The sequence below is a fragment of the Eleutherodactylus coqui genome, chromosome 1, assembly GCF_035609145.1.
Source record: "Eleutherodactylus coqui strain aEleCoq1 chromosome 1, aEleCoq1.hap1, whole genome shotgun sequence".
In the NCBI taxonomy this organism is placed as follows: Eukaryota; Metazoa; Chordata; class Amphibia; order Anura; family Eleutherodactylidae; genus Eleutherodactylus; species Eleutherodactylus coqui.
This window is the reverse complement of record NC_089837.1, coordinates 367,788,294-367,804,016: the sequence shown is the minus strand read 5'-3', so window position 1 is coordinate 367,804,016 and position 15,723 is coordinate 367,788,294. Positions and strand designations below refer to the sequence as shown.

Below are 15,723 nucleotides of genomic sequence, written 5' to 3'. Positions count from 1 at the left end.
TCCACAATGTCAATTGTGAAAGGGCCGCAGGTTGGGCGGCTTCCATTGCCTTCACTGGAAGCCGTCTGTGCAGAATCCACTTAAACATAGAATATGCTGCGATTGCCCCTCCGTGAGTTGAAAATCACATTTCATTTCTGCTCGTGTACAGGAAAAAGCGGTTTTCAATAGCATTTTATAGGCGGTATTTGCTGTGGAATCCTGAGGCAGATACCTTCTCCGGATTCCGCACTGCAAATATGCGCGTGTTCCGGCCGGCCTTAGTCTTTGACTTGCCTGAGGAGAATATTTTTTTCTTCTTTTCTCTCCACTGAATAAATGAGGTTCAGAATTTTATTAAGAGTTTTATTTCAAAGGATTAAAGGGCTGTGGATAGAGGGAGATCCGCAGATTCTAATTTTCTGGAAGGAGAATGCATTAGGACAACTCTACTACAATATACTACAATGCTGTAAATCAAATTATCAGGACACGCCAGTCATGTTACAACTGCTACATTTGTACTAAGAGTATTCAGATTTTTTTCTCTTACAGTTGATCTAGTTGTAGAATTTTCTAGTATTGAAACTCCTGATTTCCTCTTTTTAATACAACCCTAATCTGAAAAAAGTTGGGGAGCTGTGTAAAAGGTAAATAAATTAAAGAAAAAAAATAATGAAATGATTTGAAAATCTCATATTAACCACATTTTATTCACAATATGGCATAGAATACATATCCAAAGTTGAAAGTGAGACTTTTTTTATCTCATAAAAAGCTTAACTCATTTAAATATTGATTGCAGCTGCACGTCTCACAAAACTTAATATAGTGGTATCAAAAGGCTGGTAAAGTAAGTGGTACTAATGAAAAACAGCTGGAGGTTCAATTTTCTACTAAGTCACATGACTGTGTATAAAAAAGTAATAAAAGTTAGAGAGGCAGAGTCTTTCAGAAGTAAAGATGGTGGGAGGTTTACCAATCTGTAAAAAACTGCATCTATAAATCGTGAAATATATTCAGAATAATGTTCTTCAATGTAAATATCATCAAAAGATTCAGTGAATCTGGAGAAATTAATGTGCTCAAGGGACAAGGCCAATGGTCAATATTAAATGCTCTAGAATCACAGGCCCTCATACGGTACTGCATTAAAAACAGGCATGATTCTGTAATGCAAATCACTACACACCCTCAGGAATACTTCCAGAAATCACTGCCTATGAACACAAAGTTCCTGCGTAATCCACAAATACAAGTCAAAGCTATTTCATGCAAAGAGGAAACCAGATATCAATACAATCCACAAACGCCGGCGTCTTCTCTGCCCCAAAGTTTATTTAAAATAGACTAAAGCAAAATGGAAAATAATTCTGTGGTCAGATGAATGAAAATTTGATTTTTTTTCTGGAAACCATGCTCTCTGCATCCTGCAGACTCAAGAGGACAGGGACCATACAGCTTGTTATCAGCGCAGTTTAAAGGCCTGCATCTCACTAATGATAGATGATGATATGGGGTTGTATTAGTGCCTATGGCATGGGCAGCGCACACATCTTGAAAGTCACTATCAATGCTGAGCAGCATATGGAGATTTTAGAAGAACATATGCTCCCATCCAGTCAACGTCTCTTTAACCCTTTCCAATCCAATTTGTATCCTGGTTTTCCTAGGGGGCTTACTCTTTTTCTACTGTTATACAATAAAGCCAGTACTGCATGAGAAGAGATGTTGGATAGGCTCAAACAGCAGAGAGACTGACAATATACAGTAAGAGAACCCCAACAGACGTCTTCCAACATCAGAGCTGTAGGGCCTTAAATCATAATGTCTTCAGAGGTCAGACAGTGGATTGGAAAGGGTTAAGGGAATACCTTGTATATTTCAGTAAGACAATGCTAAACCACATACTGCATCCATCACAACAGCATGGCTTCGCAGAAGAAGAGTCCGGGGGCTGAACTGGCCGCCTGCAGTCCAGACCTTTCACCAATAGAAAACATTTGGTGTATTATGAAACTAAAAATCCAGCAAAGAAGACCCAGGACTGTTAGGCCACCTGCACACGGCAGAACCGGATTCTACACGCGGAATCTGGCTCTGGCAGCAGGGGTGTCCACACGTACCTGCTCTATTGCCGTCTTTTCTGAACTGCAGACGAACCCAGTGGTGCACCATTGCATATGCGCAGTACAGATTTTTTATTTTCAATTTTTTCCCCACACTGTCACTAGATGATGATGCGGAATCCGCGACCTGTCCGCTATTCATTGCGGACTGGCCACCCATTCGGAGCCCACATGAGAATGGAGCATGCTGCGTTTTCCCCCTTCGTGAGCGGAAATCGCAATTCTTCATGCTTATGTGTAGGAAGCAGTGGATCTCCATAGGAAGTAACGGGCAGTATTTGCTGCGGATTCGCGGTGCAGACACCGACCGTGGATTCTGCAACAAATATCCGCCCATGTGCAGGCGGCGTTAAGCAGCTAGAATCCTACATCAGACAAAAATGGGCGAACATTCCTCTCCCAAAATTCCAGAAATTGGTCTCCTCCCTTCCCAAAGAGTTACAGACTGTTGTAAAAAGAGAAGGGAGTGCTAAACAATGGTAGATATACCCATCTTAACCTTTTTGAGATGTGTTGCTGCTGTCAATTTCTGAGTTAATTTTTTTAACGAAATAGAAAAATGTCTCACTTTCACTTTCTGATAAATGTTCTCTGTTCTATTGTCAATAACGTAAGACAATCGCTACATTCTTTTCTTCTTTACATTTATTTACATTGTACACAGCATTCCAACTTTTTTGGAATTGAGGTTGTATATATTTCCTAAAATGCCAACATACCTTTTCCCGCATTACTTCATTGTGATGCACATGGCTTGAGGGCTGGTTACCCACAGTTCCTTTGAAAAACGACCTTAACATTACATGTGACAAACACTAATCTCTATGTACAGCTAATTATTACTGTTACTAATGAGAATATGTGATAAGTGTAGACCCATCTGGATATTTATAGTGAACATTTAGTTCCAATTACTTGCTTCTTTTGTATATAAAATCATTTAAATTCCATCTAAAAATGATTTAGATCTTTCATCATGATAATATTTCTCAGTGCAATATTTAGTACATTACCATTCCAATGAATAAACTGTTTTCTATGTGGGATTTCAATTTTGTATTACTGTTTCCTTTATCTTCATACTACGTTTTGCTAACATGTTATGATTGATTTCTTTATAATTTAACACCAATATTTCCAGTTCACCCAGTGATGCCTTTTACATTTGATATTTGTCACACCTTATGTATTTGTTTCTTATCTATCTAATAGCGGCTATTGGTCTGTTATTACATACAGTGTTCTGTTACTGTATTCTCTATTGTATTGCTATTTAGAAAAATATGATGTCACTTACAGGATCAACTGCTAATAATTTTCATGATAGAAGCTGTTTATATTATCCGTGATGTCTAAAGCTCGGTTTACATCTGCGTCAGAGGTTCTATACAGTATAGATTCAGCATCAAATTCTGCGCACAATAGTCACAGACACGACCGCCATGACCAATTAGTCATGGGTTGGATGGCAGGCAGCGGTTTACGGGTCCAACAGTCACCAACATGTGACATATTTCACCCAGGGGCAGACCGCAGAGTAGACTTATTTTCAGCTATCTTGACCCTACACTCAAGCAAGATGGAGCCCAATTTTCACCCTGCACAGCCTAGCACACCCAAACATATCTTGCTGCCACCACTGACCGTTTCCGACAGGTAGGGATCAGCCACTTCCGTGTCTACCAGCCAACATACAGTTAACACATTTTAGTGTTATGGATTCCTAAAAGTGTTCAAGGACGATTAATAAAGTTTTAAGCTTTATTGTAAAAGGGGTTAGCAGTGTTTAGATAAAAATATACAAAAAAAGATTAACAAAACAGTACAAAACAAAAAGGGATAAAATAAGACGACAAATTCAAGTCTATGAAGTTGTTTCTGATAGTCCTGGTGCACGAGGAATGCATGCGGAAGAGGGATCAGCCTGGATTGGATGCTAATTCTGGGTCTGACAAATTGGGGTGGGGACCCCCTTAGTTTTATAGCCTTTGTAGAGTCACACCTCCACTGGCCTTCTTTTTACATCATTGATAGGCATGCTGAATATATGCATAGATCATCTGGATCGAACCCTAACTTAGCATTTCCGCCATATTTCCCCAGGAGGTGTGGGCTTTGTGGGTCACACAGTGATGGGAGTAAATGCACTGGGTCGGTGGTACACTCATGATTCCAAAACTATAACTGTTGTTGGGCTGAGACCTTCAGATGACCCACAGTCCCATTATACATTTTTCCTCTGATGCAGTGTCAAGGCTCTGTGATGCAATGTCTAGTTCGTGTATACTGGACACAGAATGAAGGACAAATGATTGGGGGAATGTAGTAAAGCCCCATTTACACAGGACGAATGTCGGGTAAACAATGCCCAACACTCGTCCCTGTGTATTCTCGCTCCCATGCTGTTGCACAGGAGTAAGTATTACTGGCTCTCTGACAGAGCGGACAGCATAGGGCCGTGAGGCTGGAGGAGATTTCACTCCTTGCTCTCCCCCACCCCTCGCCATTCACTGACACAGCGGCCGTTCAGTGCTGAATGCCTGCTGTTTACACTCATCATTTATCATTCAGGATTTTATGCAGCCTTAACGATGAGCGATGATCCTGAACGAAGAGTACAAACAGCAGCCATTCAGTACTGCTGTGTTCGTGAATTGGGAGGGGCGGGGGAGAGCAAGGAGTTAAATCTCTTCCAGCTCTTGTGCAACACATAGGGGGATGAGTGTTGGGCATTGTTTGCCCCTCAGTCGTCCCCTGTAAAAGGGCCTTAATTAGCATCCCCTTGTCACTTGGTAACATCATTAACATCACAATAAAGGATTTACTTGCTGGTCCCAGAAAGACAAATGGTCTTAAAGACAACTCCGTCACAGATGTGAATAGAGGGAAATATGAATTTGGTTGAGCTATGCTGGGCTTAAAATACACTTCCATCTGCTAGGGCAATTTAACTTTCCCTAGACCAGAAATGTGGCAGATTGACACAGAAAGACGGATGACGATCTACCAGAATTATTATATCACACATGCTGCATTATTTGTCCAGGAAAATGCAGAATGCCGGAAGCTGGACATATCCCATTATAGTCAGTGGGTTCTGTTTGGTGCCATTTGGGTGACAATGGAGCCAAACACAGGAAATAGACTGTGAAATGAGTTCTAATATATAGAACAAATATAATGATTAATACCATCCTAAATGTATATAGCAGTGATGGCGAACCTTTTAAAGAGACCGAGTGCCCAAACTGCAACCCAAAACCCCCCTATTTATAACCAAGTGCCAAGATTTCAGGCGGCGGGGCTTATCACAACGTATGATTTTTACCTCCGTTGTTATAAAAAGTATAGTGCCGTTTCAAAATAGACTGGGAGGAACGCCCTGTATTTTTTTCCTAGCTGAAGCACTGAAGTACCATTGGTGCGGGTTTTCACTGCAAATGTGCTGCGTACCTGCAGCTGATTTCATACTATGCGGCACTTCCCCTCACCTCTTCTGAAGGCTTCCCATTGTCAGCGCTCCCTGGCTTCTGGTTCCTAGCGAACATTACTTGCCTCACCTGACCAGCATCACCTGACAAGTGGCGCCGCACCTGACCAGGGCGCTGGGAATCGGACGCCGGAGAGCACTGACAGCGGGAAGCCTATAGAGAAGGTGAGATCCACATAATATGAAGTCAGCTGCGGTTGCGCGGCTGTTTTCCAGTCAAAACCTGCATCAATGGTGTGGATTTTGACAGTTTTTTGGATGCTGCGTAATTTGCCATGGACATTTCCGCTGCTGACATTCCACAGCATTTCTGCAACATGCAAATATAGTTAGCTTGAGGTATGCTACCATGTGCAGAGTGGCCTCAGTAGTAATAGTGACCCTATATTGGATTCAGTAGTAATAGTGACCCCACAGTGGCCTCAGTAGTAAAAGTGTCTGCTATATTAGCCTCAGTAGTAATAGTGACCCCCACAGTGGCCTTAGTAGTAATGGTGTCCTCTATATTGGCCCCAGCATAATAGTGACCCCACCGTAACCTCAGTAGTAATAGTGTCCCCTATATTGACCCCACTAGCAATAGTGACCCCCCCTTCCCCAGTGGCCTCAGTAGTAACAGTGTCCCCTATATTGACTCCGGTAGTAATAGTGACTCCAAGTGGCCTCAGTAGTAATAGTGTCCCCTATATTGGCCCCAGTAGTAAAAGTGACCCCAATAGTGGCCTCAGTAGTAATAGTGTCCCCCAGAGTGGCCTCAGTAGTAATAGTGTCCCTATATTGGCCCCAATAGCAATAGTGACCCCCCACAGTGACCTCAGTAGTAATAGTGTCTCTTACATTGACCCCGGTAGTAATAGTGACCCCAAGTGGCCTCAGTAGTAATAGTGTCCCCTATATTGGCCCCAGTAGTAATAGTGACCCCCACAGTGGCTTCAGTAGTAATAGTGTCCCCTACATTGGCCACAGTAGTAATAGTGTTCCCCTGAGATCGATATACTTGCCTTCTCCTTGTCGTCGAAGCGCCACTATCTCTCTTCTTGGCGCTGCTTCAGGCAGAAGTGTGTGCACCTGGGCTCATCCTCCCTTATCCTCTCCTGCTGTGGAACCAAGGAGGAGAGGCCAGGGGAGGAAGAACCTGGCTGGTAATCACTATAGTGATGAGAAGCTGTCGGCGCGCATGCCAACAGAGAGGGCTGTGCATGCTCCCTTTGGCACACATGCCATAGGTTCGTCACTACGTATAAAATTATAGGGGTAAAGAGCATAAAACTAAATAAGAAGGAAAGTAACTGCAGTAAATTAATCAGTGTTGCATGCTGGCTGGTACATTCAAAATATGTTATATGCTTTTGTCTTCTTTATGGAAACTCTTGACTGACTTTTGTGCCAAAATAATGATGCTTGCTATTACTATTTCTAGCATTTTTTATGACTCCTCATAGCCATGTCCCCTTTTTTACATGCTTTTCAAAACTGATTATTGAGGCATAAAATTATTTAAAGCATATAATTAATTTAGGGCACAGCATGTACAAATCTAGCAGCAGCAGCGTCGCTCATGTTAGTGCACTACTGAGAAATAGAAGTGTAGCTTGCTGCAGCTGCACTAATTGTGCATTTGTGACACCACTCCCAACAACGCACTGCACTAGGCATTGGCCCTCAAGTGCCTAGGACAGAATACTGATCTGCCTAGTATAGATTCAGTACATTATATACTGTAGCTATACAGGGTCTACCTTTGGTTAGATTGTGCTGTGTACAGAAACAGTTTAGGTCCTCCCTATATATACTGCTCCAATACAGACTTATTATTCTTGTTATTCTCTCCCCAGTATCATTTCTCCCACAAAGTATCATCTCTGCCTCCCAAAATTGTCTCATTCTGCAGTGTGACTTTATTTCTCACAGTATTACCTCTCTCTTCTCATAGTCTTATTTTATCCCCAGTATAATTTCTCTCCCCAGAATATTTACTTTCCGCCCCCCAAAATTATCTATCCACCAGTGTAGTTTCTCCCCCACAGTATCATCTCTTCTCCAAATACAGTGCTTTGTAAAAGTATTAACCCCATAAGTGTTTTGCCGAGTTTTATTGCTGGAATTAAAATGGATGTTTAGGGGATTTGCACTATTTGAGTTGCACAACATACAACAATTTTCACAACACTTTGAAGGTGCAAAATATTTTTTTTAATTGTGCTACAAACAATAATTAAGGTGAAAAACTTGGAACTATAATGTGCTTAAGTATTCACCCCGGAAAGTCAATAGTTTGTGGAACAACCATTTGCTACTTTTACTGATGTATGTTTTTTGGGGAATCTCTCTTTTAGCTTTGCACATCCAGCCATTGGGATTTTTGACCATGCTTCTGGGCAAAACTGCTCCAACTCCTTGAAGTTAGATGGGATGTGTTGGTATACAGCAGTCTTCAAGTCATGCCACAGATCTGCAATTGGATTGAGGTCTGGCTTTGACTACATTATTCCAAGAGATTGAAATATTTTCCCTTAAACCGCTCCAGGATAATATTAGTAGTTTGTTGGGGTCATTGTCCTGCTGAAAAGTGAACCTCTGTCGCAGTCTCAAATCTCTGGTAGAATGGCCCTATATTTAATTCCATCCATCGTTCCTTTAATCCTGACCAGATTTCCAGTCACTGCAGATGAAAAGCATCTCCACAGCATGATGCTGCCACCACCGTGCTTCACTGTGGGAATGGTGTTCTTTGTAGTGATGGGTAGTATTGGGTTGGTGCCACACATATTTTACACTATATTTTGCAGTATGGACAAAGAGTTAAGTTTGAGTCTACTCTGACCAGAGACCTTTCTTCCACATGTTTGGGGAATCTGTTGCATGCTGTTTGACAAACATGTTTGGGCAAACTTCAAACATGCTTTTTCAAGCAGTGGCTTTTGTTTCATCTGTTCTTCCATGAAGCCTCGCTCTGTGGACCATATGACTTACAATGTTTCTATGGATAGATACTTAAATCTCCACTGTGGATCTTTGGAGCTTCTTAAAAGTTATCGTTGATTCTGTGAGTTTTGGTGGATAGCCACTAGCCATCTTTTCTTCTTGTAGTTGTACCATACTCCTCCCATTTTGTTTTAATGGATTGAATGGTGCTCTGTGGGATGTTCAAAGTTCAGCATATTTTTTATAAGCCAAACCCTATGCTATTCCACAGCTTTGTCTCTGGCCTGCTTGTTTAGTAATGTTTCAGACTTAAGGGACTTTCAGAACAGGTGTATTGATACTGATATTATGTGATAGATTATACGGTTCTCTGATAGCACAGAGGGGGGGGGGGGCTTATTTAACTAATTCTGCAACTTCTCAAGATAATTGGTTGGACCACACCTCACTGCAGGGTTTCATAGTAAAGGGGGTGAGTGCGTTCACATTTTTTTCAGTTTGCATTTATTTATTGTTTTAAACTAGGTATTTTTTCTTCATTCCTTTGTAACAATTTGGACACTTTTGTCAGGTCCATTACATAAAATATAAATTAAAATTTTAAATCCAGGTTGTAATGTAACAAAACAGGAAAAACACCAGTGGGGTAAATACTTTTGTATAATCCCCAAGTATAATCTCTTCCCCATTTCTATTATCACCACTTGTACTACCTCCTCCCTTAGTATCATCTCTCTTCCCCACAGAGTATTATTTCTCCGCCCCTGAGCATTATCCTCCCTAGTATTCTCTTTCTGTTGTCTAGAGTTTTATCTCTCCTCAGAGTTTCATCTATCTCCCCTTATAGTTTTAGCTCTCCCACCAAGGTTTTATCTACCCTTCACAGTATTATCTCTCCCTCTACACAATATCATCTCCCACCACAGTATTATCTTTCTCCTCGCCATCATAGAAGTGAGTCGACTTACCCCTCCAGTTAGCAACCTCTCCTCTCCTTTCCCTTCATAGCAGTTGTTTCCCACAGCTCTTCCCCATGGCTCTCACAGCTTCTGTATAATTGCAGATAGGCTGCAGGTAGGCAACTTCTGCTGTGTGTGTGAAGGAGACGGTATAAGCCCCGGAAAGAGTAGAAAACTGCAAGTCTCGCAGAGTTGTACTCGTCGCAGTCCCTATGCTATGCTGGCAGAAGAGCTGGCAGAGATTGCATATGAGCTGCGATCGGCACTGCGCATGCCTGGGATTATGACGTCATGGACATGCACAGTGTGACTTTCTTTTTCAAATCCCCCACTCTGTGCAGGCATTGCAAGAGGGCAGCGTTTCAATACGGAACCCTTCAAGGACTGCATATGAAATGCAGGGAAATATAGCGTGCATCCCTTGCATATAGCGTCCATACCCTTGCATCTCCAATGCAACTGTGAATGGAAGAGTGAAAGTCCAAAGAATTTCATTGCCTCCATTCACCGTGTGTTACGCACGGAAAAAACAAGTGTGTAATACGCGGTGGCAATACGCCTGTGTGAATGAGCCCTAATAATTGTCATTTTTCTGCTCTAACAGATTGAAAACTGTCCAGTAGTTTCTGTGCAAAACAGAACGGCACAAATCATATATATGATCTTAAAATTTATTTTATTAATTTCATGCAATTAAGTTAGTTTTCTCATTTATTTCTCCTATCTGTCAACATTATCGTAGTTTTTAAAGTGATTATTTTCCTGACTTTTTAAGCACAAAAAAGGCAACAACTATAAGATATAATAATCCACGCTTTGGGTTATTCATGTTGTCTGTTTAGCACTTTTTGCTACTGCGTTTATTTGCTATTGATGTGCCGAACCTCATCCAGTGGTGGGAATTTGTAGCATGTGTCACAAGATACTGGTCCGTAATTACACACCAGGAGGGAGGGAAATATTTGTGGTAATCATCACTAAAAGGTAATGTTCACTGGACTCTTATTTTTTATTTTTTAAAGGTGTCCTCTTGAAAGTAGACATCAAAATTGCATGCAGTAAATCAAAACTGATACACCCCCTCGGCTCCCCCCCAAAAATGAATGCAGTCTTAAAGACAGAAAGAGAGAAACTGCAACTGTATCCCCATCAACCATTATAGACACTGTATCAGAATTTCAAGGTATCACCTATCTTGAAGAGTATTGTATGTGTACCAAGGGCATAACTCTATGTGTACTGTATATGTATCCACAGGATAAGGAATATCTTGCTGATTGGAGGGGGTCTCACTGTTCAGACCGCTGAAGATCTCAAGACCAGGGGTTCCCTATCCCCTATCCTCCTCATTGTGGGTTACTGCACCCCCGCACTAAACAGGAGACTAAATGAAGCACTGTTTGCATAAGCGCACCAGTGCTCCATTCACCTTCAATTGGACTGCCGAGATACCCAAACTGCATCCACTTGAGTATTTTGTCAGCCCCATGAATGCAGCAGTGACTATGCATGTGCAATAGTACTTCATTTAGAGTGACATCACAGTGGGGAAGCAACCTCCGCAGTGACGAGAGAGCGGGACACGAGAGTCCTGTTCTCAAGATCGGCAGGGGTCTCCGTAATCTCTCCAACAGTGCACAGGGGATGTGTTCAGAGACATTTTAGAGATTTTACTAGCTTATATACCCAATGTTGCCAAGGATTCCACTCCTGCAGCACATTGCAGCTCAGTTTTAAATTTCTTGGCATGATAGTAGCTACATATTCGGTCCATTTGTTAAATAATAAAATTCAGGTGTTGATCATAGCATTTGTGAGGATTATATTGAAAACCTTCCAGCAACAAACTGGAATACTGTGCCACCCTTGATGCACTGGTTCTGTCTTTATTTTTTCAGTTCAGACCTGATTCTGTGTTGGAGTATCTTTATCCCCTGATATCCTGACTCTTTCGCACTTGTTTTTAAGTCATTGGTAATGTTGCTCACTTGTCTAACTCACTCGCAGTAATCTCACACGCTTTGCTTTCAGCTCCACTTGTCTGATGGGTTTTCTTTTTTTCAGAGGCATTCCATATCCACCACACTTATACATTATTCACCATGCTGAATCACAAAGTATTTTATTCTACCGTAGATTGTACAATAGACCTCATTTATTGAGACTGTTTAAAAAAATGTCTATTGCACATACGAGATATCATCATTCATTGAGCTGTTCTAGTGAAATGAAAGTTCTGCTGTGATTAGTTGCTATGAGCAACTAATAGTTGATCCGTCAGTATCTTAAGTTGATCCTGAAGATTACTATATGTGTACCAAGTTTTGTTTCGATACGTCAAAGTACAGTATGTATGAGCCTATAAAGAACAAACAAACAAATTTTCACTTTTATACACACTATCCTACCATAAGTAATTCCACAAGTGAAAAATAATCAAAAGTAATATTTATTTCCATATAGTGGGGCGTCCTTTCAACTTAACCCTTTCCAATCCAATTTGTATCCTGGTTTTCCTAGGGGGCTTACTCTTTTTGTGCCGTTGTACAACGGCGCTATATGCTGGCTAAAGCCAGTACTGCATGAGGTGACACGTTGGATAGGCTCCAACAGCAGAGAGGCTGGCAATATACAGTAAGAGAACCCCGACGGATGTCTTCCAACATCGGAGCTGTACAGCCTTAAATCATAATGTCTTCAGAGGTCAGACAGTGGATTGGAAAGGGTTAATGGCATGACATACTCTCTTTTCTACTAATATCTGACACACTTTAGCGAGTGTTGCCCTCCATCCATCCTGCAAAAGCCTGTTGAGTTTTCTCAAAGATGATGGACGCTACTCATATTTTCTGACCCAAGTTTCCAGTTAATCCCACAGATTTCAGTAGGGTTCAGCTCAGGACTCTGTAGGCCAGTCCAATCTTGAAATATACATTTCCTCAATCCAACGTTAAACAGCATTGTATTTTTAACAGCGTGCTTTGTCTTGCTGGAAGTATTACAGACCATTATGAGAGTATTTCCACACTGTCAGCACATTATTGTTTAGAATGTCAAGGTACACCTTCATGTTCATGGTTCTTGCCAGTACAACCAACGGACCGAAACAATGCTACATAAAACATTCTCAGAGCATAAAGGAACCTTTGCTGTATGTTATTGTTAGAATAACACTGGCAAAAGTCATTCCCCCAATATCCTCCACATCCAGGTGTGTCCATCTCATTTGAAGATGGAGTAGTATATGTCACTCCATAGAACTTTTTCCATTGTTCATCTCTCCAATGATGATGCTCCTTGCACCATTGTAAAGAACTTGCCATATGTTTGCAGAATGAATGGATGGAAATACCAGCTGAAGTGTGTCAGATGTTAGTAGAAAGTATGCCATGGAAAGTAGCCAATATTATTAGGGCCAAAGGAGGCCCCACTAAGAATTAACATATGTAAATAAATACTACTTTTGATTCTTTCTCAGGTGTCCAATAACTTTGGTAGGATAGTGTATATAAATAAGGGACAGGTATACCATCTAAAGAAAAGCTTAAAGTAAGATTCATAATGACTTGCACAGGATGTAGACTTTGTAGCCACCTTACATGCGTTGAGCACATGTGGTCAATTTAGGATTATTAATAAAGTATAATAATTTTTTTGTAAACGTATATTAAATAGTATTATAATTATAATCATAATAATTACTCATGTTTTACATTTTTCCTTTCTTCTTTAGATTGGCAGATCGCAACCCTCGCCTTATTACTTGGTGGTGCTGCCATCATACTTATTGCTTTTCTTATTGGCTTAGTCTCAATCTGTGTGGGTTCTCGCAGACGGTTCTACAGACCAGTGGCTGTCATGCTCTTTGCTGCAGGTAAGCTTGCAACATGGTAGATTTTTCAGGACTTTTTACTGCATTCGGCAAATGCAATGCACATAGTATTGGTAGTAATTTAAATCACCTTCTTAAAAACATAGAACCATCTGGTCATTGTTAGGACAGCTGTTTAATAGTAGCCTTCCTCTCTGGCTCGTGAGACGTATAGACATGGCTTGTTCTGATGTAAAAACCCATTATCTACATTACTGATTAAAAATTTAAATAAAATAGATTAATTACATAAAGCAATTGCATCTCACTGTCAATAAAATCCAATTATTCTTACATATTCAGCTCAAAGACAACAGTGCCATAGCTTTGTGCCTGTTTTTATGCTTTGATAAGTTTCACAACTCTTATGACATATGTTTTCTTTGTATTAAAAGACATAAGTTTGTTAGACAACCCCTTGTGAGGTCATGGCTCCTCCAACAGTTAATTGAAAGAGTGTTAGTATGTTAAGAGTATTGTTAGGTACCAGTTGCACAATGTTTATGGAGGAGCAGAGATTTACCTCATTGAAAAGGAAAGCACCAAAATATATGGTATATTGTTCAAAGTTTTCTATTGTTTTCTGCCCTCACTCACTGAATTCTGCCACAGCTAACAGTAGATTACTGACTGGTGTACTACTTTATTAGGTGTGCTAGTTCTGAAAAGGTGCACAAGTACTGATGAGTAAGCTTTTTAAAAGTTCAAAAGTTTTCAGATTTGCCGAATCTGGGCAAAAAGTTTGGTTCGGTCCCAGTTAGTTTGAACTGAAAAAAAAAGTAGTAGAAAAAGAAAGAAGAAAAAGGAACGAAAGAAAAAGAGGAAAAAAAGGGAAAAAGAAGTAATGATGTTAGTGGATTTTGCCAAGACGAAGCACCCGAGGTTCAGGTTCATACGAAAGAGAAGTTTTAGCAAACTTTGATACAAAACAAGGTTAAAATGTCTTGCTTCTCTCAACACTACGCAGAATAATTAAAATTGGTTTTCAGACGGATGTTTTCCCAACAACATGGATGACAGTGCCAGAAGTTAAACCACTTGTTGATCAAATACCATGATCTGTGTCTCTGGCTGGGATTACATTGATGGAATGCCCAACTCTCAACTACAGTGCCCAAAAGCAACCTCAAAAAATCCAATATGGCAGGTTAATTTTTCAAGATATCTTTCATAAATCAACATCTGTGATATTCATCCATTCCTAAAAAAGGTGTCCAGGGTCAACAGAAAAACTCTAAATCTGCCTTTTTTAGCCATACAAGATCTTAATGTATAGTCAGCTTTACAGGCTGGTAACTCTTTCCTTCTGTAACAATGCCTTCATTCTACAAATTTGCTGTGTACTGTGTTTGCCCATTTGATATGCCATATATGTACATTGAAACCCTATGTGTTACTCCATTTATTTCATTTACAGTATGTGGCACCTTGGACGTTTATAGCACTATACAGCAATAAAGAGTAACATACTAATTATATAGTTTTAACCACTGTAAGTGCTATGTGGTACCTAGAATAAGCCTTCTGAATAAGGCATAAAATTAGCAGGATGTCGTTTTCTTGTAAATGCCCCGCAGTTTGTTTCCTTTCTATAAACAATAGCAGTTCATGGTCTTAGAAATATTTTTCAGTAGCTAAATGAAGCTTTTGTTTCCCAAAATATTACAGCTGCAAGCAAGATAATTTAACTTAATGATGGGGCTTGCTACAATTTAATAGGCAACCTCATACAACCCAGGCTTATCACAAATAAGTCCTGTAGATATCTGCATACTGGAGATGCATCCACAGCTCTACAGAAAGCGACATTGCTATAGCTGACAGCATTTCTCATTTTATATTCACATATTTTCTGCTTTTGTTGTGACTCCTTTAACCACTTGAGACGGAGAGATGAATTTGTAAGTGCAAGCCCTTGAAGCAACAATGCCTAGCAGAATTGGATCTAAAAATAGGCCTTTTCGTTAGTCAACATAAAGAACATCCAATCTTTCTTTTCTAGTTGCTTCCTAGACATTGTAAGTATATATCACACTTAACCAGGATTGGCTTTTGCTACTTGAACAATAGATTTACACTGAGCTATACGCAAATCCTGCATTTTATATATTATAAGGCTGCATATAATGCTTCACTAAAATGGATTTTCCAGAATATAGAAAAAAATCAAAATAAGCCTCAAATGTCAAAAGAAACCAAAATGTAATATACTTTATTTATTCTAAGCTGTTTCCATGCTGCTGGTCCTTGTTTATGGCCGCACAAAATAACATGATGTCAGGATCTGCTGTCATGACATTTTAGCCATATTCATACAACATCAATCAGTGATTGTCTCCTGATTTGAAGTCACATGGATGTCATGTCATT

At 40.3% G+C, this 15,723-nt stretch overlaps 1 protein-coding gene across 1 annotated transcript in view; it reads left to right on the top strand.

The window, feature by feature from the left end:
• Nucleotides 1–15,723, top strand: part of TMEM47 (transmembrane protein 47) — a 130,492-nt gene that overhangs the window by 74,120 nt on the left and 40,649 nt on the right. Inside the window, exon 2 of the mRNA XM_066577971.1 lies at nt 13,216–13,356. Coding sequence (XP_066434068.1) covers nt 13,216–13,356 — 141 coding nt within the window. The remainder of the gene's footprint in view (nt 1–13,215; nt 13,357–15,723) is intronic.